General features: G+C 46.6%; 1 protein-coding gene across 1 annotated transcript in view; it reads right to left on the reverse strand.

The window, feature by feature from the left end:
• ST6GALNAC1 (ST6 N-acetylgalactosaminide alpha-2,6-sialyltransferase 1) overlaps positions 1–24,005 on the reverse strand; it is a 145,830-nt gene that overhangs the window by 73,822 nt on the left and 48,003 nt on the right. The window contains exon 5 of the mRNA XM_073563203.1: positions 9,513–9,651. Within this exon, the coding sequence (XP_073419304.1) occupies positions 9,513–9,651 (139 nt within the window). The remainder of the gene's footprint in view (positions 1–9,512; positions 9,652–24,005) is intronic.

Here is a 24,005-nt window from a genome sequence, read left to right on the forward strand (position 1 = left end):
GAGGAAACACTTAGCTAACCTAAATGAATTCAAGTCTCCAGGTCCAGATGAATTACACCCCAGAGTACTGAAGGAGATAGCAGAAGAAATTTTTGAACCCCTCTCCATAATCTTTGAAAATTCTTGGAGAACAGGAGAAGTGACAGAAGACTGGAGAAGAGCAAATGTTGTTCCTATCTTCAAAAAGGGGAAGAAGGTGGACCCAGGCAACTATAGGCCGGTGAGTCTGACTTCTATACCAGGAAAGATCTTTGAACAAATTATTAAACAACATGTATGTCAGTACCTGGATAAGAATGAAGTGATTAAACAGAGTCAGCATGGGTTTGTAACTAATAAGTCATGTAAGACTAACTTAATTTCCTTCTATGACGGAATCACTGATTGGGTGGATCAAGGAAATGCTGTAGATATAGTATATCTTGACTTCAGCAAAGCATTTGACAAAGTGTCTCATACAATCCTTATTGAAAAAATGACTAAGTATGGAATGGACAAGGCAACTGTTAGGTGGATTCATAACTGGCTTAGTGATCGGACCCAAAGAGTGGTCGTAAATGGCTGCACATCCAGTTGGAAGAATGTCTCAAGTGGGGTACCACAGGGCTCTGTCCTGGGCCCTGTATTGTTCAACATCTTTATCAACGATTTAGATGAAGGAATTGAGGGTAAACTGATTAAATTTGCTGATGACACAAAGCTAGGAGGGATAGCTAATACTAGAGAAGAGAGAGAGAGGATTCAAAAAGATATAAATAAACTGGAGAAGTGGGCAGCAACTAACAGAATAGTTTTTAACAGGGAGAAATGCAAAGTACTACATCTGGGCAATAAAAATGAAAAAAGCATATACAGAATGGGAGGAATAGGGCTAAGTGACAGCACATGTGAAAAAGACTTGGGTATACTAATAGATCACAGACTGAATATGAGTCAACAGTGTGATGCAGCAGCAAAAAAGGCAAATGCAATTCTAGGATGTATTAACAGAAGCATACAGTCTAGATCACGTGAAGTCATTATTTCCCTCTACTCCTCTTTGGTCAGACCTCATCTGGAATATTGTGTCCAGTTTTGGGCACCACATTTTAAAAAAGACATCAACAAACTAGAGCAAGTTCAGAAAAGAGAGACCAGAATGGTGACCGGTCTGCAAACCCTGTCTTATGAGGAAAGGTTGCAGGATTTGGGAATGTTTAGTTTGCAAAAGAGAAGACTGAGAGGAGACTTAATAGCTGTCTACAAATATCTAAAGGGCTGTCACATTGTAGAAGGATCAACTTTATTCTCATTTGCACAAGGAATGACTAGAAGCAATGGGATGAAACTGTATGGGAAGAGACACCGGTTAGATATTAGAAAAAACTATTTGACAGTTAGAGTGATCAATGAGTGGAACAGGCTGCCACGAGAAGTGGTGAGTTCTCCTTCAAAGGAAGTCTTCAAACAGAGGCTGGACAGACATCTGACTGGGATGATTTAGCGAATCCTGCTTTGAGCAGGGGGTTGGACCAGATGGCCCAGGAGGTCCCTTCCAACTCTACGATTCTATGATTCTATGATTCTATGATCTACTAACAGCTAAATCAAATGTTCATTACTCCATGCTAATTCTCTTGGATCTCTCTGCAGCATTCGACACTGTGGATCATCAGCTCCTCCTCACTATGCTCCGTTCCATTGGCCTCAAGGACACCGTTCTCCTCCTATCTCTCTGACTGCTCCTATACTGTATCTTTTGCTGGTTCCTCCTCCTCTCATCTTCCCCTTACTGCTGGGGTTCCTCAAGGATTAGTCCTAGGCCCCCTCCTCTTCTCTTCGTACACTGCCCCTATTGGTCAAACAAACAGTAGATTTGGTTTCCAGTACCATCTCTATGCTGATGACACCCAATTATATGACTTCTTCTGACATCACGCCTGCCTTTCTGGAAAACACCAGCGATTGTATAAACGCTGTGTCTAACATCATGTCCTCACTATATCTGAAACTGAACCTGTCAAAGATTGAACTCCTTGTGTTTCCTCCCGCTACTAATGTACCTATACCCGACATTGCCATTTCCGTGTGTGGTTCCACTATTACTCCCCAGCAACATGCCCGCTGTCTTGGGGTCATACTTGACTCCGAGCTTTCCTTTGCCCCCCACATCTGATCACTGGCTCGCTCTTGTTATCTGCACCTCAAAAACATTTCTAGAATTCGACCTTTTCTTACTTTTGACTCCGCAAAAACTCTTACTGCTTCTCTTATTCCTTCTCGTCTCTACAATTGTAACTCTCTTCTAATCGGTCTCCCTCTTACCAAACTCTCCCCCCTCCAATCTGTCTTGAATGCTGCAGCCAGGATCATATTCCTCGCCAATCATTACACCGACGCCTCTACCTTGTGCAATTCATTACACTGGCTATCCATCCACTCCAGAATCCAGTACAAACTTATTACCCTCACCCACAAAGCTCTCCATGGCTCAGCACCACCCTACATCTCCTCCCTCGTTTCAGTACCCCACCCTACCCGTGCCCTCCATTCTGCTGATGACCTGAGGTTGCATACATAGGAAGGAGAGAAGTCCGGCTTTCAGGATCGCACTGTTCCAGTCCAAAGTTCACAAGGAGTTAATCCAAGGACCAAGCAGTGATTATAACTTTCTTTTTATTCCATAAACTCTACGCGTTTCGTGTACACACTGTACACTTCCTCAGGAGCAAAGTTACCTGCTGATTGCTGCAGTTCATCGGATCCTACCCATTTGTGCTTATGGTTGTTGTTTTCCACACAACTGAACCAGGTGAGTGGATCCATATCTGTGAAACGTTTATATCATTGGATAAGACCCTATTGTGCGCTTCTGTCTCCCCCTTTTTTTATGATGACCTGAGGTTAGCATCCTCAACAATCAGAACCTTCCACTCCCGTCTCCAAGACTATACACGTGCTGCGCCAATTCTTTGGAATGCACTTCCCAGGTCAATACAATTAGTCCCCAATCCCCACAATTTTAAGCGTGCCCTGAAAATGCATTTATTCAGACTGGCCTACCGCCTCAACACATTAAACTAATCTATCCCTGGGTGGCACAGCCAAAAGTTTTACCATAACCATGTTCCCACAAGCTTTATGCATCCATTAGCCCTCTGTGTCTGTACTGTTACACACTTAACATTATGGCTGGTCCATACAGTCAGGGCAATTGTTACCACCCACCTTTCGTGTCTACCTTTTTCCTCATAGATTGTAAGCTTGCGAGCAGGGCCCTCATTCCTCTTGGTGTCTGTTATGATCTATGTGATTATTGTTATGCTGTAATGTCTATTGTCTGTACAAATGTAAAGTGCTGCGGAATATGTCGGCACTATAGAAATAAAATTTATTATTATTACATGTCATTGAGACACACACACACACACACATATATATATATATATATATATATAAATATATTTCATAGAGTTCTACATAGCAGAATAGCCGCTAAATCAACTGTCGACTTCTGTGAAATCAATACAAAACCCGACATGAAATGACACATGGTTTACATACAGTAAACCATTTAATTTCATTTAGTTTTTTATATGTCTTTGACTAATAATTAGATTAGGGTATGTGTGTAGAATTTTGGACATGTAGGTGTTAAATTAAGGGGTTAGTTCGTTGAAAAAAATTGCATGGGCTCCCGCGGTAATTTCTCCACCAGAGAGGGAAAGCCAGTGAGTGAGGGCAGATATTAATAGCCTAAAGAGAGACCATTGTTTTTGGCCCCACCGGCTAAAAAAAATCTGTCCCCAGCCACCCCAGAAAAGGCGCATCTATAAGATGCGCCTTTTCGGGCACTTATCCTCTCTATTCCCATTGCCTTGTAGTGGTGGCTAATGGGTTAATAACAATGGGTTACTGTCACCTTGCTATTGAAAGGTGACATTAAGCCAGGCTAATAATGGAGAAGTGTCAATAAGACACCTCTCCATTATTAACACTAGAATAGTAAAGGGTTAAAAAAACACACACATTAATTAAAAATTCTTTTAATGAAATAATCACACCAAGTTTTTGACCTCATTTATTAATCTGCTAATCCAAAAAAAGCCATGGTTCTGTAAAAAAAAAAAAAAAAAAACAACAATATACATACCTCTCCGCTGTTCAGTCAGGTCTCCCACTGCAATCCATCTGAAGGGGTTAACTAGTTTACAACGGGGACCGGTGCTAATGCGACCAGCCCTGCTGTAAACCACTGCCGAATGAATTAATTCATCTCTGCGCAGCCTCCCCAGCTGACCGGAGATAAACTAATAAGCGTTGGAAAGTTTCTCAACAGGGACTCCACGCAGCCTCACTGACATCAGCGGTAATCAGTGCGGCTGGAGGTCCATTCCAACTCTAACATTCTATGAGTCTATGATTATACTGTTTGAAAGGCTATGCTGTGGGCCATAAAACTACTTGGTGGGTTATCTTGGGGGTCATTATATGTATTATTTGTAGGACTGTTTGGGGGCCAATACTGCTTGGAAGTCTATGTGGGGACATTATACTTTTCGTAGACAAATGAAAGTGTGTAATGTGATGAGCTGCAAAATGCCTATAAATTTTCTTGCACATGGGCTCTCTTCTGTTTTTGTTGTTTCCTGGATGACAAGGCAAAGTGCTTTTAATTTTGATTCCCATTGCTTTTATTGCATGGGTGAGGAAGAGACGTGTAACTGGCGTGGTATGTAAAAGAGGCATTGTCTGCAAAACAGTGGCGGGCTGGGCCGGGTGGCAGGGAGGAATTTTCCCCCCCGGGCCGGTTAATTGGCAGAAGGACACGGCCACAGCGCTTGTTGTGTACATAATAGTACTGTCGGCATCATCAGAGGACTGGAGTCAGGAGGAGGAGAGCGGCCGCCGCACTAGCAGCTGCAGACACAGGGGGGCCGGGCGGGCTGCCTGCCACACAGACATAGCATAGGCATAGGCTAGCATTAGCTGAGACAGGGTTGCTGGGCGGGTGGCTGGGCACTACTGCAGCCACACACACATAGGCTATGTGTGTGCGGCGCCCCGCCCACTCGCCCTCCCTCCATGTGTCTGCTAAATGCTATGTGACATTATCATAGCATTAGCAGACACAGGGGGGGCGGGCCACCGCACACACATAGCACATTAACTGACACGGGGGGGTGGGCGGGCCACGGCAGCATACATAGGTTGCATCATTCATTATAGTACTGTGTAGCAGTACAGAGACATGGGGAGGGGAGGGGAGGGGCACTCAGTCACTGCACACAGAATCAGACTGTCACTGCAGGCTGACTGAGACAGTGAGACAGCACAGACGTGGCAGCCTGTGATTGGAGGATCTGGCCGAGGTTCAGAGAGAGGGGGGTGGGTGGGTCATGTGTACAGCGTGCTACGTAAGCACGTCTCTGAACCGTCCCCAGCCATATCTGAGAGAAGAGGCAGAGATCAGCCGCCATTGCTCACACAGTGAGAGCCTCAGCCCTCAGCCAGGCCTCAAACTGTCCACTCGTGACTCGCTCCACTGAGTGCACTACTGATCGTGTGTCCTCCAGCCCAGGCAGGCTCCTCCAGCACAGCAAGTATGGGAAAATGTGTTTTAGCCACATTCACAGACATCAATAATGTGGATGTGGCCCTCTAAAATGTTAATGTGACTGTGACTGATGTGTCCCTCTAAGGCCTGTTTCACACGTCAGTTTTTTCTTGTCAGTTACAATCCGCCAAAATGGCGGAAAGCGGATCCGTTCGTAACTGATGCAAACGGACGGCAGCGGACCGTTTTTTTTACGGATCCGTTGGCTGAAGAATTTTTATGGAACCGCAGTTTGGGGAAGAGAAAGAGAGAGAAAGAGAGAGAGAGAGAATTTTTCCGTGCGCCAGAAAGTATTTCAGGGTTAAATTGCCGGCTGAGTTCATGCCTCCGGGCATGCGCAATACAAAAATGCGGATCATTCAGCCAAAAAAATGTTACATGCTCCGTCTGGGCATGTCGGCGGACGGTAAAAAAATGGCGGATCCGCAAAAAAACGGATTCAACGGATGGCCATCCCCATCCGTCAAGATCCACCAGTAATGCAAGTCAATGGGAAAAAAACTGATCCGCCAAACAAAATGGTGGATCCGTTTTTTTAGGAAAACGGCGGATCTTGACTGATGGCAAAAAACTGACATGTGAAACAGGCCTAAGGCAACTTTCAGATTTGCGTTCGGAGGTGCAGGGCCACCGCTAAGCTCTGCCCCCGTCCCACCTCCTCCGGTCAGCTCCTCCTCTGATCGCATGACGCAGCATGTAATCAGCGTACCCTATAGTTAGCGTTGGGTATGCTGGTCATGCGCTGGTACATTTTTGATGGTGCTTGCGCGTTCTTGGCGCTGCGGCAAGCGCACAAAAATGCGCCGTGTTGCTTTTTTGTGCACTTAGTTGATTTCATCACACCAAGCTGTTTGCCTATTGCAGATTCAGTCTTCCCAGGCTGGTGCAGGGCTACAATTTTGTTTCTGGTGTCCTCCGACAGCTCTTTGGTCTTCACCATAGTGGAGTTTGGAGTGTGACTGTTTGAGGTTGTGGACAGGTGTCTTTTATACTGATAACAAGTTCAAACAGGTGCCATTACTACAGGTAATGACTGGAGGCCAGAGGAGACTCTTAAAGAAGAAGTTACAGGTCTGTGAGAGCCAGAAATCTTGCATGTTTCTTATGTTCCGCCATAGTTTGCAAAATAAATCTTGCCAAATCAGACAAGGTGATTTTCTGGATTTGTTTTCTCATTTTGACTCTCATAGTTGTGGTCTACCTATGATGTCAATTACAGGCCTCTCTCATCTTTTTAAGTGGGAGAACTTGCATAATTGGTGGCTGACTAAATACTTTTTTCCCCACTGTATGATACGTATAGGACAGTGAGGACCTTCATACTATATATAGGGGGCAGTGGGGACATCATATTGTATATAGGGGCTATGTAGCCATTTTACTATATATAGGGAGCTCTGGGGTCCTCAATGTATTATAAAGGGCTTTGGGGAAAATCATATTGTGTATTGAGGGCTGTAGGACTATCATTCTGTATATACAGAGCTGTGTGGGTACTCAAAGGACATTATTTGTTATAAAAGGAGACATTATTAGTTTTGATAGGGGCACTCAGGTCCCATTATTTATTTTTGTTGGGGGGGCATTATTAACTTTAAGTGGACACTCAAGAGTATTTGTTGCTGGAAGGGGGCACTTGGGATATTATATAGAATTTTTTGGGGAGGGAGTAATCCTAATAATGCCATAATTTTTTAAATATTGGGGTCAGTGCTCCACACCGCAAGTGCACGCAGAGTGGGGAGTTTTTGTAGGTTGGAAATAGATGGCTACGTCGCTTTAAATGTGTTTTTATTGTAATCTGTGCAGACAAGCTGTGGCTGGAGAAGTGGCAATGGAGGTCTGGGCCAGATGGAAAAGACTGGAAAAGTGAACAACCCGAATCAGAAAGAACGTCATGTGTAAGTTAAACTGTACTGTAATCACGTGTATGTTCTGTGGGACTGGTATCTACCAATATACAGTTACTGTAAGGTGGTAAGATTGCTCTTTTTAGTAGTGTTTTTATTTTTTTTATTTAATAACAGGTTAATGTGTTTCAGTCATTATGTAGTAGAAGGTGTATGGTGGTATCATTGGTCTTTGTATAGAGTGTTTTGTTATGTAGAGATAATGGTCATATTATTATGTATTCTCTGTGTATTGGTGATGATAGTGGACATTGTGTAGCCGTATTGTTTGGTCTTTTGTAGTAGTCATTTTGATAATATTGGTCTTTGCATTGTGTGTTGTTGGCTAGCAACAGTGATATACTGTAATTACAGATGCTATTTTATATGGATATAGGGCGGTCATATGGGGAAACATGCACTTTGGAGCTTGGACCCCTGGTCTTTTAGGACCCTATCAACACCCCTGCGTACTGTGTGTGTTTACATGTCCGTGTTTCCGGAGTTGTATGTTTGAAGGTAAGCTCAGTTATGGTACCATATCTAAGCAGTAAGCTTGGTTCTGGTACTGTATCGATGTAGTAATCTAGATTCTGGTACCATATGTATGCCATAAGCTTGGTATTGTTCCCGTATTTATGTAGTAGACTTAGTAATCTCGGTTCAGCTCCCATATCTCTGGAGTAAGCTCTGTTCTGCTCCCATATCTCTGTAGTAAACTCTGTTCTGCTCCCATATCTCTGTAGTAAGTTCATTTCTGCTCCCATATCTCTCTAGTAAGCTCGGATCTGCTCCCATAGCTCTGTAGTAAGCTCAGTTCTACTCGCTTATCTCTGTAGTATGCTCGGTTCTGCTCCCATATCTCTGTAGTAAGCTTGGCTCTGCTCCCTTATCGCTGTAGTAAGCTCGTTTCAGTTCCCTTATCTAAGTAGTATTCTTGGTTCCGTTCTTGTGTCTATGTAGTTAGCTTGCTTCTGTTACTGTATCTATGTAGGCAGTAAGCTTGGTTCTACTCCCATATCTATGCAGCAAGCTTTGTTCTGTTCGCATATCTATGTACCAGCCTGTCTTTAAAGCTTGTCATTGCTGCTGCTTTAATGCAGCGACCAGAGATAAGCAGGGCAGAGGTGGGCCACCACAATTCGAGGGCCACTGCCTTGTGATTGCCCCCCAGGCTGAAAAGTGCCAGCCAGCCCCTGCTGCAAAATGAACGCATTTTGCCTCTCAAATCTTTGCCATAATGTGCTATATGCACTGACCAGTTTAATCTCCCTGAAGGCAGTTATCAAAAGTTGTCAAGTATGATCACATTGTGCTTTTTCCTATCTAATGGCACCAGTGACAGATCAATGACGTAGAACTGCTGTCTTCTAATGTATATAGCGGTCTCAGCGTCTCCTATATGATGTATACAGCAGAGTCTCAATGTTTCCTATATAGTGTATACACAGCTGTCTCAGCATCTCCTATATGATGTATACATCAGACTCTCAGTGTATCTTATGTGGTGCATAGTCATCAGTCTCAATATCTCCTATGTAAAGTATACAGCAGAGTCCCAGTGTCTCCTACGTGAATTATGCAGCAGTTTCTTAGACTATCCTATGTGATGTATACAATAGTCTCAGTGTATTCTATGTGATGTACAATATATACAGGAGAATCTCAGTGTATCCTATGCGCTGCGATCCTGTCTCACCAACTATATACATGCTCTCTTATATAAAGCAGAATTGCTGTTGGCAGATTTATGAAATTGTAGAACAGAAAAAAGGGTCTTTGCTGTCCATAGTGCAATCACGGCACAGCTTTCATATTTCAAGAGCAGATTACAAGATGAAGCTGCAGGTCTTTGAATTGGTCCTTTACACATATCCAGTCACCACCGTAAGCGGAAACAGCTGATCTGCGGGGATGCTACAGAAATTAATGACCAATCCTAAGCATAGGCCCTCATGTATAAAACTCCGCCATAACCCATTTAAAATAGGAATGTATAAATCTCTATTCTCCGGGTTTGCCTTTACCTTGTCATGGGGAATAGTAGAAAATCCGTTTCTCTTTAGCAGCAAGAGGGAAGCAAGCATAGTGAAAGCAGTAAAGCCATAGAACGAGGTCCGCTTTCCTACATCATCCTCATATCCTTCTGTTACAGCTCCATTAACTCTAAAAAGATTAAAATGTAAACAGATGTTGGAAATGAAAGCCATGGTAGACTTTTTTCCCCAATATATGCAGTTAAAGGGTTATTCCCATCACATCCTTTCATCCGTCTAGACTTTTGGCCACTAAGGTGGAGCTTTGAAAACAGGTGAGAGCGGCTGAGCTGCGCTGTTTCTATAACTTCCATAGAAATGAAGTGGAGTACCGGAAACCGTGTAGACAGTCTCTCTCTGTTGTTTCCGTAGCTCCACCTTAATGGTCAAAGCCTGGACAGAATTATTCCCATCTCAGCCGTAAAATGATAACCCTTTACTATAGAAACTGTTAAATGCATTGGATTTATCTCATAGAAGAAAATCAATGTTACCAAGTTCTTATATATAAACTAAAGGTTTATGACCTTGATAGTCACAACTTAAAATGTGTTCATATGCTGATGTTATAAAAGGAATAGTTTAGCTTTTGGAACTTTGTAGTTTTTTAGGCTAAATGTACAGGCAACCATTTACTTGCGGTAGCAGCACCACCTGGTGGTAGTACGCAACATATCACATATTATCTACTTCATGTTAGTAAACATTATACCGCCATCTATTGTACATTTTTAGAAGTTGTCCGAAATACTCGTGATCTAGACAATACAGTTTCTTTATAGCTTATTTTTGCGTTTTAGGCCAGATGCACACATTGCGGATTCAATGTGGATTTTCTGCTGTGTATGTACAGTGTTTTCGTAGCATTTCTGCTGAGTTTCCACATCAAAATCCTCACGTTACATTTTGTTGTGAATTCACTATATGTATTGCAAGAGTGAAGACCGTTATAAAATTTGCACAAAAAATTGACATACTGTGGATCTAAAAATTTGCACATCAAGTGAATTTATTTAACTGCTCTGCTTTCAACCAATTTTATATAGTCTCCTGTATATAGACCTACTGTTTATAGACGAGGTACCTCCTGTATATAGACCTACTGTATTCAAATTCAAAGAAGCTTTATTGGCAGGACTAAATACACATTAGTTTTGCCAAAGCAAGTGTAAAAAATGGAATGGAGATAGGGACTGTAGGGATGTTGGGTAGGGGTTGTAGGAAAGGTGGATGGGGGCAGATCCAGGATGGGGCTATAGAAGTCCATGGCATAGGGAAGGTGGATGGGGGATGGGGGCAGATCTAGGATGGTGCTATAGAAGTCCATGGCATAGTGAAGGGGGATGGGGGCACATCCAGGGTGGGGGCTATAGAAGTCCATGGCATAGGGAAGGTGTATGGGGGCATGGGGCAGATCCAGGGTGGGGGCCATAGAAGTCCATAGCATAGGGAAAGTGGATGGGGGGATGGGGCAGATCCAGGGTGGGGGCCATAGAAGTCCATGGCATATCATAGTTCTCTTTCTCGCAGTCTATGACATTCGCTCACATACCGCGCTGCTATCTCCACTGCTCTCGCTTCTTCCCCCAGCAGGATGTATGCTTTCTCTTCCTTCTTCATGGTGATGAAATCCGGGAAGAGATGTGAGAGTCTCCTGAAGTGAGTGTCCCTCACTGCTGAGTATTTGGAGCAGTGTAGCAGGAAGTGGGTCTCATCCTCCAGGGCCTCCTGGTCACAGTGTTGGCACAGTCTTTCCTCCCTGGCCTTGTAGCTCTGCCTGTGTCGGCCGGATTCGATGGCCAGACTGTGGGCACTGAGTCTATATCGGCTCAGGATCTTGCGGTCTCTGGGGTCTGGGAGTTTCTCCAGATATGGGGCCAGTCTGTAGTCTCTCTGTAGACTCCGGTACATGGTCAGTTTCTGTGAGCTGATGATGTCGTTCTTCCAGTCACTTACGTACCTCTCCTGGCCTTCGTCTACCATCTTCCTGATTCTGGATTTTGTCAGGTTGTTGTGATTGGTGTTCTGGTCAGGTTGGGTTTGGGTGAGCTGTTCCAAGGGTCCTGGTTTTTCTGTTCTACCTACATGTGTCAGGGCTTTATGGTGATGGGAGCTTGGATTGCTCCTAAGTAGGTGAGCCCGGAATGACAGTGCCCTATTTAGAACCGTTATGTCTAGAGGGAATCTGCCCAGCTTGGCCCGGCAAGCACTGTTGGAGGTGCTCCGATGGACTTGGAGAAGGTGCTTGCAGAATTCTAGGTGGAATATTTCTGTTGGGCTGGAATCCCACCTTGACCAGTCTGGGTAGGTGTGAGGACCCCAGACTTCACTGCCATACAGGAGGATTGGGGCGATGATAGAGTTGAAGATTTTTAACCAGACCCTCACTGGTGGCTTCAGATGGTAGAGTTTCCTTCGAATTGCATAGAAGGTTTTGCAGGCCTTGTCTTTCAGGGTCTCTATGGCTTGTTTGAAGCTCCCTGACCGGTGAATCTCTAGGCCCAGGTAGGTATATTTGTCCGTTCCTGTAAGGGCGCAGTTGTAGAGGACAAATGAAGGGTGCTGGTCTGATTTTCTCTTTCTCTTCTGGAACACCATGATGATGGTTTTCTTTAGGTAGTGCCCAGGTGGAGCTGAATTTCTCTAAGATTGTCAGGTTGTCTTGGAGGCCTTTTTCGGTTGGTGACAGAAGCAGCAGGTCATCTGCATACAGCAGGAATTTCACCTGCGCATCGTGGAGGGTGAGACCTGGTGCTGTAGAAGATTCCAGAGCGGTAGCCTGCTCGTTGATGTAAATGTTGAAGAGCGTTGGGCTTAGGCTGCAACCTTGTCTGTCTCCCCGGCTCTGCTGGAAATAGGCAGTTCTTCTGCCGCTCACAATCACACTGCAGAGGTTCTCGGTGTAGGAGCTTTTGATAACATCGTTGGTCTTTCCTCCTATTCCACTCTCCAGCAGTTTCAGGAATAAGCCTGGGTGCCACACCGAATCAAAGGCTTTTTTAAAGTTCACGAAGCAGGAGTATATCTTCCCGTTCTTTGTATTGTGAACGTGGCTGTGAAAGAGGCTGTGCAGGGTGTAGATGTGGTCGGTAGTGCGGTGGTTTGGCATGAACCCTGCTTGGCTCTTGCTGAGGACGTTGTGCTCGGTGAGGAAACTGAGGATCTTCTTGTTCAGGATGCTGTTGAACAGTTTTCCCAGGTTGTTGCTGACACATATTCCTCTGTAGTTGGCAGGGTCATACCTGTCCCCATTCTTGTGGACTGTATATAGCCCAGCTACTCTCCTGTATATAGACCTACTGTATATAGCCCAGCTACCCTGCTGTATATAGCTCAGGTACCCTCTTGTGTATAGTCCTACTGTATATAGCCCAGGTACCTCCTGTATATAGCCCAGGTACCTTCCTGTATATAGTCCTGATGTATATAACCCAGGTACCTTATTGTATATAGCCCGAATACTCTCCAGTACATAGCCCTACTGTATGTAACCCAGGTGCCTACTGTATATAGCCCAGCTACTGTCCTGTATATAGCCCTACTGTATATAATCCAGGCGCCCTACTGTATATAGCCCAGCTACTTTTCTGTATATAGCCTTCTGTATGTAACCCAGGTGCCCTACTGTATATAGCCCAGCTACTGTCCTGTATATAGCCCTACTGTATGTAATTCAGGTGCCCTACTGTATATAGCCCATCTACTGTCCTGTATATATAGCCCTACTGTATGTAACCCAAGTGCCCTACTGTATATAGCCCAGGAACCCTACTATCTATAGCCCAGGTACCCTCCTGTATATAGTCCTGATGTATATAGCCTAGTTACCCTCCTGTGTATAGACCTACTGTAAATAGTCCAGGTACCTCCTGTATATAGACCTACTGTATATAGCACGGTATCCTTCTGTATATAGCCCAGGTACCCTCCTGTATATAGTCCTGATGCATATAACCCAGGTACCTTATTGTATATAGCCCGGGTACTCTCCTGTATATAGCCCTACTGTATATAGCCCAGGAACCCTACTGTATATAGCCCAGGTACATTCCTGTATATAATCCCGATGTATACTCTCCTGTATATATCCCTACTATATATAACCCAGGTGCCCTACTGTACATAGCCCAGGTACCCTCCTGTATATAGCCCTGATGCATATAACCCAGGTACCTTATTGTATATAGCCCAGGTACCCTCCTGTATATAGCCCTACCGTATGTAACCCAGGTGCCTACTGTATATAGCCCAGGTACTCTCCTGTATATAACTCTACTGAATATAGCTCAAGGAACCTTCTACAGTGGGGGAAATAAGTATTTGATACCTTGCTGATTTTGTAAGTTTGCCCACTGACAAAGACATGAGCAGTCTATAATTTTAAGGGTAGGTCAATTTTAACATTGAGAGATAGAATATCAAAAATATAATCCAGACAATCACATTGTATAAATTATATAAATTTATTTGTATTTTGAAGTGAGAAATAAGTATTTGATCCCCTACCAACCATTAAGAGTTCTGGCTTCTATAGACCATTTAGACGCTCCTAATCAACTCATTACCTGCATTAAAGACTGCTGTCTTACATAGTCACCTTTATAAAAGACTCCTGTACACAAACTCAATTAATCAGACTCTATCCTCTACAACATGGGCAAGACCAAAGAGCTTTCTAAGGATGTCAGGGACAAGATCATAGACCTGCACAAAGCTATAATGGGCTATAAAACCATAAGTAAGACACTGGGTCAGAAGGAGACAACTGTTGGTGCAATAGTAAGAAAATGGAAGAAATACAAAATGACTGTCAATCGACATCGATCTGGGGGCACCATGCAATATCTCACCTCGTGAGGTATCCTTGATCATGAGGAAGGTGAGAGTTCAGCCTAAAAGGGGGGGAACTTGTTAATGATCTCAAGGTAGCCAGGACCACAGTAACCAAGAAAACCGTTGATAACACATTACGCTGTAAAGGTTTAAAATCATGCAGTGCCTGCGAGGTCCCCCTGCTCAAGAAGGCACATGTGCAGGCCCATCTGAAGTTTGCCAATGAACACCTGGATGATTCTGTGAGTGATTGGGAGAAGGTGCTGTGGTCAGAAGAGACAAAAATTAAATTTAGCTCTTTGGCATTAACTCAACTCACCGTGTTTGGAGGAAGAGAAATGCTGCCTATGACCCAAAGAACACCATCCCCACTGTCAAGCATGGAGGTGGAAACATTATGTTTTGGGGGTGTTTCTCTGCTAAGGGCACAAGACTAGAGTTGAGCGAAACGGGTCGAAAAAATTCAAAAGTTGCCGACTTTTGGCAAAGTCGGGTTTCATGAAATGAAACCCGACCCTAGGATGAGGTCGGCCACGAGGTCGGCGACTTACGCGCCAAAGTCGCGTTTCAAAAGTTTGTTTTGCGCTCTTTTTCAGCCAATCAGGATCCACGGACACTGTGGGCAATGTGATGACATAGGCACGGGTCACCACCATCTTTCAGAAGGGCATGCAAGTGATTGGCTTGCTTTGGTGGGCGTCACAGGGGGTATAAAAGGGCGTGCACGCCGACCGCCATCTTACATCTGCCGATCTTAGTATAGGGAGAGGTTGCTGCTGATTCTGTAGGGAGAGCGTTAGGCAGGGAAGAAGACAAAAAAACTGCTTCTGCTGCTAGCGATTTGGCCTGCACAACACACAAGTCACTGTGTGTGCAGTGCAAGGGGAGGCTATATTGTGGTGTATCAGTGGTGTTGGTTGTTGGGCTGCCTTTTAAGGCTTCCTGACACGCTGGCATTGCTGTTTACCCACTGCTCCGCAAACTGCTTTTTTAAAAGCAATCCAATCTCCCTTATCCTCTCGTCACTTTGGTCAAAGGCAGCTGTGCCATCGAGCGTGTCACATAGCGCTCAGATATCAGTGGGCCGCACACAATCCACAAGTGTCCAGTGTCCAAAAGTGTACGCAGAGATTCAAAATCTCCATTATCCTCTCGTCACTTTGGTCACAGGCAGCTGTGCCATCGAGCGTGTCACATAGCGCTCAGATATCAGTGGGCCGCACACAATCCACAAGTGTCCACTGTCCACAAGTGTACGCAGAGATTCAAAATCTCCATTATCCTCTCGTCACTTTGGTCACAGGCAGCTGTGCCATCGAGCGTGTCACATAGCGCTCAGATATCAGTGGGCCGCACACAATCCACAAGTGTCCAGTGTCCACAAGTGTACGCAGAGATTCAAAATCTCCATTATCCTCTCGTCACTTTGGTCACAGGCAGCTGTGCCATCGAGCGTGTCACATAGCGCTCAGATATCAGTGGGCCGCACACAATCCACAAGTGTCCACTGTCCACAAGTGTACGCAGAGATTCAAAATCTCCATTATCCTCTCGTCACTTTGGTCACAGGCAGCTGTGCCATCGAGCGTGTCACATAGCGCTCAGATATCAGTGGGCCGCACACAATCCACAAGTGTCCAGTGTCCAAAAGTGTACGCAGAGATTCAAAATCTCCATTATCCTCTCGTCACTTTGGTCACAGGCAGCTGTGCCATCGAGCGTGTCACATAGCGCTCAGATATCAGTGGGCCGCACACAATCCACAAGTGTCCACTGTCCACAAGTGTACGCAGAGATTCAAAATCTCCATTATCCTCTCGTCACTTTGGTCACAGGCAGCTGTGCCATCGAGCGTGTCACATAGCGCTCAGATATCAGTGGGCCGCACACAATCCACAAGTGTCCACTGTCCACAAGTGTACGCAGAGATTCAAAATCTCCATTATCCTCTCGTCACTTTGGTCACAGGCAGCTGTGCCATCGAGCGTGTCACATAGCGCTCAGATATCAGTGGGCCGCACACAATCCACAAGTGTCCAGTGTCCAAAAGTGTACGCAGAGATTCAAAATCTCCATTATCCTCTCGTCACTTTGGTCACAGGCAGCTGTGCCATCGAGCGTGTCACATAGCGCTCAGATATCAGTGGGCCGCACACAATCCACAAGTGTCCAGTGTCCAAAAGTGTACGCAGAGATTCAAAATCTCCATTATCCTCTCGTCACTTTGGTCACAGGCAGCTGTGCCATCGAGCGTGTCACATAGCGCTCAGATATCAGTGGGCCGCACACAATCCACAAGTGTCCAGTGTCCAAAAGTGTACGCAGAGATTCAAAATCTCCATTATCCTCTCGTCACTTTGGTCACAGGCAGCTGTGCCATCGAGCGTGTCACATAGCGCTCAGATATCAGTGGGCCGCACACAATCCACAAGTGTCCACTGTCCACAAGTGTACGCAGAGATTCAAAATCTCCATTATCCTCTCGTCACTTTGGTCACAGGCAGCTGTGCCATCGAGCGTGTCACATAGCGCTCAGATATCAGTGGGCCGCACACAATCCACAAGTGTCCAGTGTCCAAAAGTGTACGCAGAGATTCAAAATCTCCATTATCCTCTCATCACTTTGGTCACAGGCAGCTGTGCCATCGAGCGTGTCACATAGCGCTCAGATATCAGTGGGCCGCACACAATCCACAAGTGTCCACTGTCCACAAGTGTACGCAGAGATTCAAAATCTCCATTATCCTCTCGTCACTTTGGTCACAGGCAGCTGTGCCATCGAGCGTGTCACATAGCGCTCAGATATCAGTGGGCCGCACACAATCCACAAGTGTCCAGTGTCCAAAAGTGTACGCAGAGATTCAAAATCTCCATTATCCTCTCGTCACTTTGGTCACAGGCAGCTGTGCCATCGAGCGTGTCACATAGCGCTCAGATATCAGTGGGCCGCACACAATCCACAAGTGTCCACTGTCCACAAGTGTACGCAGAGATTCAAAATCTCCATTATCCTCTCGTTACTTTGGTCACAGGCAGCTGTGCCATCGAGTGTGTCACATAGCGCTCAAATATCAGTGGGCCGCACACAATCCACAAGTGTCCACTGTCCACAAGTGTACGCAGAGATTCAAAATCTCCATTATCCTCTCGTCACTTTGGTCACAGGCAGCTGTGCCATCGAGCGTGTCACATAGCGCTCAGATATCAGTGGGCCGCACACAATCCACAAGTGTCCAGTGTCCAAAAGTGTACGCAGAGATTCAAAATCTCCATTATCCTCTCGTCACTTTGGTCACAGGCAGCTGTGCCATCGAGCGTGTCACATAGCGCTCAGATATCAGTGGGCCGCACACAATCCACAAGTGTCCAGTGTCCAAAAGTGTACGCAGAGATTCAAAATCTCCATTATCCTCTCGTCACTTTGGTCACAGGCAGCTGTGCCATCGAGCGTGTCACATAGCGCTCAGATATCAGTGGGCCGCACACAATCCACAAGTGTCCACTGTCCACAAGTGTACGCAGAGATTCAAAATCTCCATTATCCTCTCGTCACTTTGGTCACAGGCAGCTGTGCCATCGAGCGTGTCACATAGCGCTCAGATATCAGTGGGCCGCACACAATCCACAAGTGTCCAGTGTCCAAAAGTGTACGCAGAGATTCAAAATCTCCATTATCCTCTCGTCACTTTGGTCACAGGCAGCTGTGCCATCGAGCGTGTCACATAGCGCTCAGATATCAGTGGGCCGCACACAATCCACAAGTGTCCACTGTCCACAAGTGTACGCAGAGATTCAAAATCTCCATTATCCTCTCGTCACTTTGGTCACAGGCAGCTGTGCCATCGAGCGTGTCACATAGCGCTCAGATATCAGTGGGCCGCACACAATCCACAAGTGTCCAGTGTCCAAAAGTGTACGCAGAGATTCAAAATCTCCATTATCCTCTCGTCACTTTGGTCACAGGCAGCTGTGCCATCGAGCGTGTCACATAGCGCTCAGATATCAGTGGGCCGCACACAATCCACAAGTGTCCAGTGTCCAAAAGTGTACGCAGAGATTCAAAATCTCCATTATCCTCTCGTCACTTTGGTCACAGGCAGCTGTGCCATCGAGCGTGTCACATAGCGCTCAGATATTAGTGGGCCGCACACAATCCACAAGTGTCCACTGTCCACAAGTGTACGCAGAGATTCAAAATCTCCATTATCCTCTCGTCACTTTGGTCACAGGCAGCTGTGCCATCGAGCGTGTCACATAGCGCTCAGATATCAGTGGGCCGCACACAATCCACAAGTGTCCAGTGTCCAAAAGTGTACGCATAGATTCAAAATCTCCATTATCCTCTCGTCACTTTGGTCACAGGCAGCTGTGCCATCGAGCGTGTCACATAGCGCTCAGATATCAGTGGGCCGCACACAATCCACAAGTGTCCAGTGTCCACAAGTGTACGCAGAGATTCAAAATCTCCATTATCCTCTCGTCACTTTGGTCACAGGCAGCTGTGCCATTGAGCGTGTCACATAGCGCTCAGATATCAGTGGGCCGCACACAATCCACAAGTGTCCAGTGTCCAAAAGTGTACGCAGAGATTCAAAATCTCCATTATCCTCTCGTCACTTTGGTCACAGGCAGCTGTGCCATCGAGCGTGTCACATAGCGCTCAGATATCAGTGGGCCGCACACAATCCACAAGTGTCCACTGTCCACAAGTGTGTGCAGAAATTCTAAAACTCCCCTGTCCTATAGACACCTTGTACCTTGTTTTACATTACTATATAGTTTGTTGGATTTTGTCTACATTTCTACCAAAAATGAGGAAGGCTGGTGGAAGAGGCCGTGGAATTGGGCGGGGGTTGGCAGCTGGTAATGATGGTGTTGGTGGTGGATCTGATGGTAGTGGCAAGAGCAAAATAGGACCGAATGCAGGAGGTGCTGACCCTGCGTCATCGTCTGGCTACATAAGGACTCGAACGCTTAGTTTTCTAGGAGTTGGCAAACCGCTTTTAAAGGCAGAGCATCAGGAAAAAGTTTTGTCTTACATTGCTGACTCAGCCTCCAGCTCTATCGCCTCCTCTTCTTCAGTTGTAAAAAGTAAAAGCACTGAGTCGTCATTGGAGGCTCATGTTCATGAACCACACCTTTCCTTGTGTCCTTCACCCCAACCAAGATTGAAGGATGACGCAGGCCATACTACTGATTACTCCATGGAGCTGTTTTCACATACCATGCCTGGATTATCAAGTCAAATGGTGAATTACCCAGGCCAAGATGAATCTGACATGGAGTGCACTGATGCACAGCCGCTGATGGATGATTCTGCTGGTACATTCACTCAGAGCACTACATTGTCCTCGCAGTGTACAGAGCCAGATTTTGACCCTGATGAGACTCAGGTGCCCCTTCCCGCACACTATACCACCATACACGGTGACACAGAGAAAGGTGAACATGACATAGAAGAGGAGGTGATGGATGACCCAGTTGTTGACCCAGATTGGCATCCATTGGGGGAAGAGGGTGCTGCTTCCAATAGCTCAGATGAGGAGCATCCACAGCAGACATCGACATCGCAACAGCTGTTATCTGGCAGGCCCGGAGCACTCCAAAGACAGGTTCCAAACATCAAAAGAGTTGCTGGACAGCTTGTCCAGAGGGTCAAAAGATCACAGCGTGCTAGGCCGCAAAATGTCTGCCAAAGTAGGAAGAGTGCAGTGTGGCAGTTTTTTGAACAAAATCCTCATGATCAGGCCAAGGTTATCTGTAAGAAGTGCGCAAAGACCTTTAGCCGAGGGAAAAATCTGAAAAATTTGAATACCAGTTGCATGCTTAGACATTTAACCAGCATGCACTTGCAAGCGTGGACACAACACCAAACCTCAAGTGCCACATGTGCAACTGATCACAACGAAGGTAGTCAGCAACGCTACATTGTTTCCCCCACTGTAAGCCCACCGGTTAGCACAGCAGCAAATGTTGAGGTGTCGTTGCAAGGCCACAGCAGTCAGGGAATCCTACTGTTATATCAACGAAAGACTGATTCTAGGCCATCAGAAAGAACAACAACTCCATCACCATCATCAACCCTCTCTCAGTCCGCCCTGTCCACCGCTACTTCCACCATATGCAGCTCTCAAGTCCAGCTCACCCTCCCAGACACTATGAGTAGGTCAAGAAAGTACTCAGTCTCTCATCCGCGTACACTGGGTTTGAACGCCCACATTGCCAAACTAATCTCGTTTGAGATGATGCCCTTTCGGTTGGTGGAAAGCACAGCTTTCCGCGAACTCATGGCCTATGCAGTACCACGCTATGACCTACCCAGTCGCCACTTCTTCTCTCGCAAAGCCATCCCAGCCCTCCACCATCATGTGAAAGACCGCATTGTCCATGCACTCAAGCAGTCAGTGAGCGGAAAGGTGCACCTCACAACTGATGCATGGTCCAGTCGGCATGGCCAGGGCCGTTACGTGTCCATCACTGCGCACTGGGTTAATGTGGTGGATGCAGGGTCCACAGGGGACAGCGGTGGTGGGACAGTGCTGCCTAGCCCACGGTATAGGAAACAGTTGGCTGTAGGCGTTCGACCCTCCTCCTCCTCCTCCTCCAGAAGCGACAGCTCGTCCACAGAGCGCAGTCGTACGAGCACTCCATCTGCAGCTGCCACTGTTGCACACGATGTGTCCCCCTATCGAGCAGCTAGTGGAAAGCGTCAGCAGGCTGTGTTGCAGATGATGTGTTTGGGCGACAGACACACCGCCGAGGTGCTGGCCGAGTACTTGAAGCGACAAACTGAGTCATGGCTGGGCAGTGTACATCTTGAGGCAGGCAAGGTAGTTAGTGATAACGGCCGTAATTTTGTGGCAGCCATAGCCCTTTCAAAACTCAGCCACATACCTTGCTTGGCTCACACCTTGAACCTGGTGGTGCAGTGCTTCCTCAAAAATTATCCGGAGTTAACAGCCCTGCTCCAGAAGGTGCGAAGACTGTGCGCGCACATCCGCCGGTCGCCTGTACACTCCGTTCGTATGCAGAAGCTGCAGCGATTGCTCCACCTTCCCAACCACCGCCTCATTATCGACATTGCAACAAGGTGGAACTCCACCCTGCACATGGTGGAGCGGCTGTGCGAGCAGAGGCAGGCCATAATGCATTTGTGGGAGGATACACGGCCAGGCACTTTGAGAGCAGACATGGAGTTGACAGGCGTGCAGTGGTCGAAGCTGAAAGACCTTTGTAAAGTCCTTCAGTGTTTTGAGGAATGCACACCGCTGGTAAGCGCAGACGACGCCATCCTAAGCATGAGCATCCCACTTATGCGTCTGCTCATGCAAACTTTGACGCACCTTAAGGAGCAGGCGTCTGCAGCCAATGTTGATGAGGAGGAAGAGGAGGAGGGAATCCTTGATGACATTCAGCCATTGTCTGCTCAGGGACCTCTCCTGGACGAGGTGGAGGAAGAAGAGGAGGAGGAGGAGGATGATGGGGATGATTACTTAGGGGAGGAGGATGCATCTCGTGGGGCAAGTGAAAATGTTGGCGTGGCAAGGTCTGGTACAGGGTTTGTGCGTGACTGGAGGGATGTGGATTTGCCAGAAAGTGCTCCTCCACCCAGCACTCGCAGTGCATCATTGACACCGGGAACATTGGCCCACATGTCAGATTATGCCTTGCGGATCCTAAAAAGGGACCCCCGCATTGCCAAAATGATGAACGATGACGACTACTGGTTGGCCAGCATCCTGGATCCACGCTATAAAGGCAAATTACAAAACATCATGCCACAGGAGAACCTTGACCTAATATTGGCTAATAAACAAGCAACTCTGGTAAATCGGTTGCTTGAGGCATTCCCAGCACACAGCAGCGGTGATGGTTCTCACACGAGCCGTACGGGCCGGGGGCAGCTTGGCAGAGGTGTTCGTGGTGCACACAGCAGAAGTGGCGTTGGAGACAGGGGTTTCATGACAATGTTGTGGACTGATTTTTCAAATACCGCTCACACAACTGGTAATACTGCATCGATGGAAAGTAACAGGAGACAGCAGTTGTCAACTATGGTTACAAACTACTTTTCCTCCCATATCGATGTTCTCCCACACAGGTCATTCCCCTTTGACTATTGGGCCGCTAAACTGGACACCTGGCCTGAATTGGCACAATATGCCTTACAGGAGCTCGCTTGCCCAGCTGCAAGTGTGCTATCGGAAAGAGTCTTCAGTGCAGCTGGATCAATCCTGACAGAAAAAAGGACCCGTCTGTCAACCCAAAATGTGGATGATCTAACCTTCATTAAAATGAACCACACATGGGTTTCCAAGGATTTTGTCCCACCTTCCCCTGATGACACATAGGGTGACAGAAAAATGGCTTGCTTTGGTCCACCTCTTCCTGGTACTTCACCTATTTCGCCTTTTGCATCAGCTGAATGTCCAACATCAACATATGCCACTTTCTAAAACTCCCTAACTGTGCTGCCTCCCCCCCCCATGGCCGGGGTCACCACCTACCGCACGACACCGTGCGAGTGCCGTTGCCCTGGACAGGTGGGTAGGCCGACTCTTGGACGCGGGCACTGGCACAGGGTCCCTCATAGTGCAATCAAGTGTCTCTGACGGTGGTGGTGCACACCCGCCGTCAGACACACCGCTGTACTATGAGGGGCCCAGTGCCAGTACCGACGCCCACGAGTGGGCCCCCCTTGCTTGGCCAGGGCCCCAGCATTTGCAATCTTTACCTCTCCCTGCTCCTCCGCTGTGTAATCTGGGCTGTCAAATCCATACTGTGCCTGACACCGTCTGAGCCTGCCTCCTGAGACATATATTTTGAATGTGTACGCTATCCATACATGTTATCCAGGGATACGGTACCCTTTCTAACCTTTGTGCAATGACGTGCAATCCATACTGGGCCTAACACCGTCTGAGCCTGCCTCATGCTGTATAGACATATATTTTGAATGTGTACGCTATCCATACATGTTATCCAGGGATACGGTACCCCTTCTAACCTTTGTGCAATGACGTGCAATCCATACTGGGCCTAACACCGTCTGAGCCTGCCTCATGCTGTATAGACATATATTTTGAATGTGTACGCTATCCATACATGTTATCCGGGGATACGGTACCCCTTCTAACCTTTGTGCAATGACGTGCAATCCATATTGGGCCTAACACCGTCTGAGCCTGCCTCATGCTGTATAGACATATATTTTGAATGTGTACGCTATCCATACATGTTATCCGGGGATACGGTACCCCTTCTAACCTTTGTGCAATGACGTGCAATCCATACTGGGCCTAACACCGTCTGAGCCTGCCTCATGCTGTATAGACATATATTTTGAATGTGTACGCTATCCATACATGTTATCCGGGGATACGGTACCCCTTCTAACCTTTGTGCAATGACGTGCAATCCATACTGGGCCTAACACCGTCTGAGCCTGCCTCATGCTGTATAGACATATATTTTGAATGTGTACGCTATCCATACATGTTATCCGGGGATACGGTACCCTTTCTAACCTTTGTGCAATCACGTGCAATCCATACTGGGCCTAACACCGTCTGAGCCTGCCTCATGCTGTATAGACATATATTTTGAATGTGTACGCTATCCATACATGTTATCCGGGGATACGGTACCCCT

Source organism: Dendrobates tinctorius, unplaced genomic scaffold (assembly GCF_039654945.1).
Source record: "Dendrobates tinctorius isolate UK_male_01 unplaced genomic scaffold, ASM3965494v1 ptg000383l, whole genome shotgun sequence".
Classification (NCBI taxonomy): Eukaryota; Metazoa; Chordata; class Amphibia; order Anura; family Dendrobatidae; genus Dendrobates; species Dendrobates tinctorius.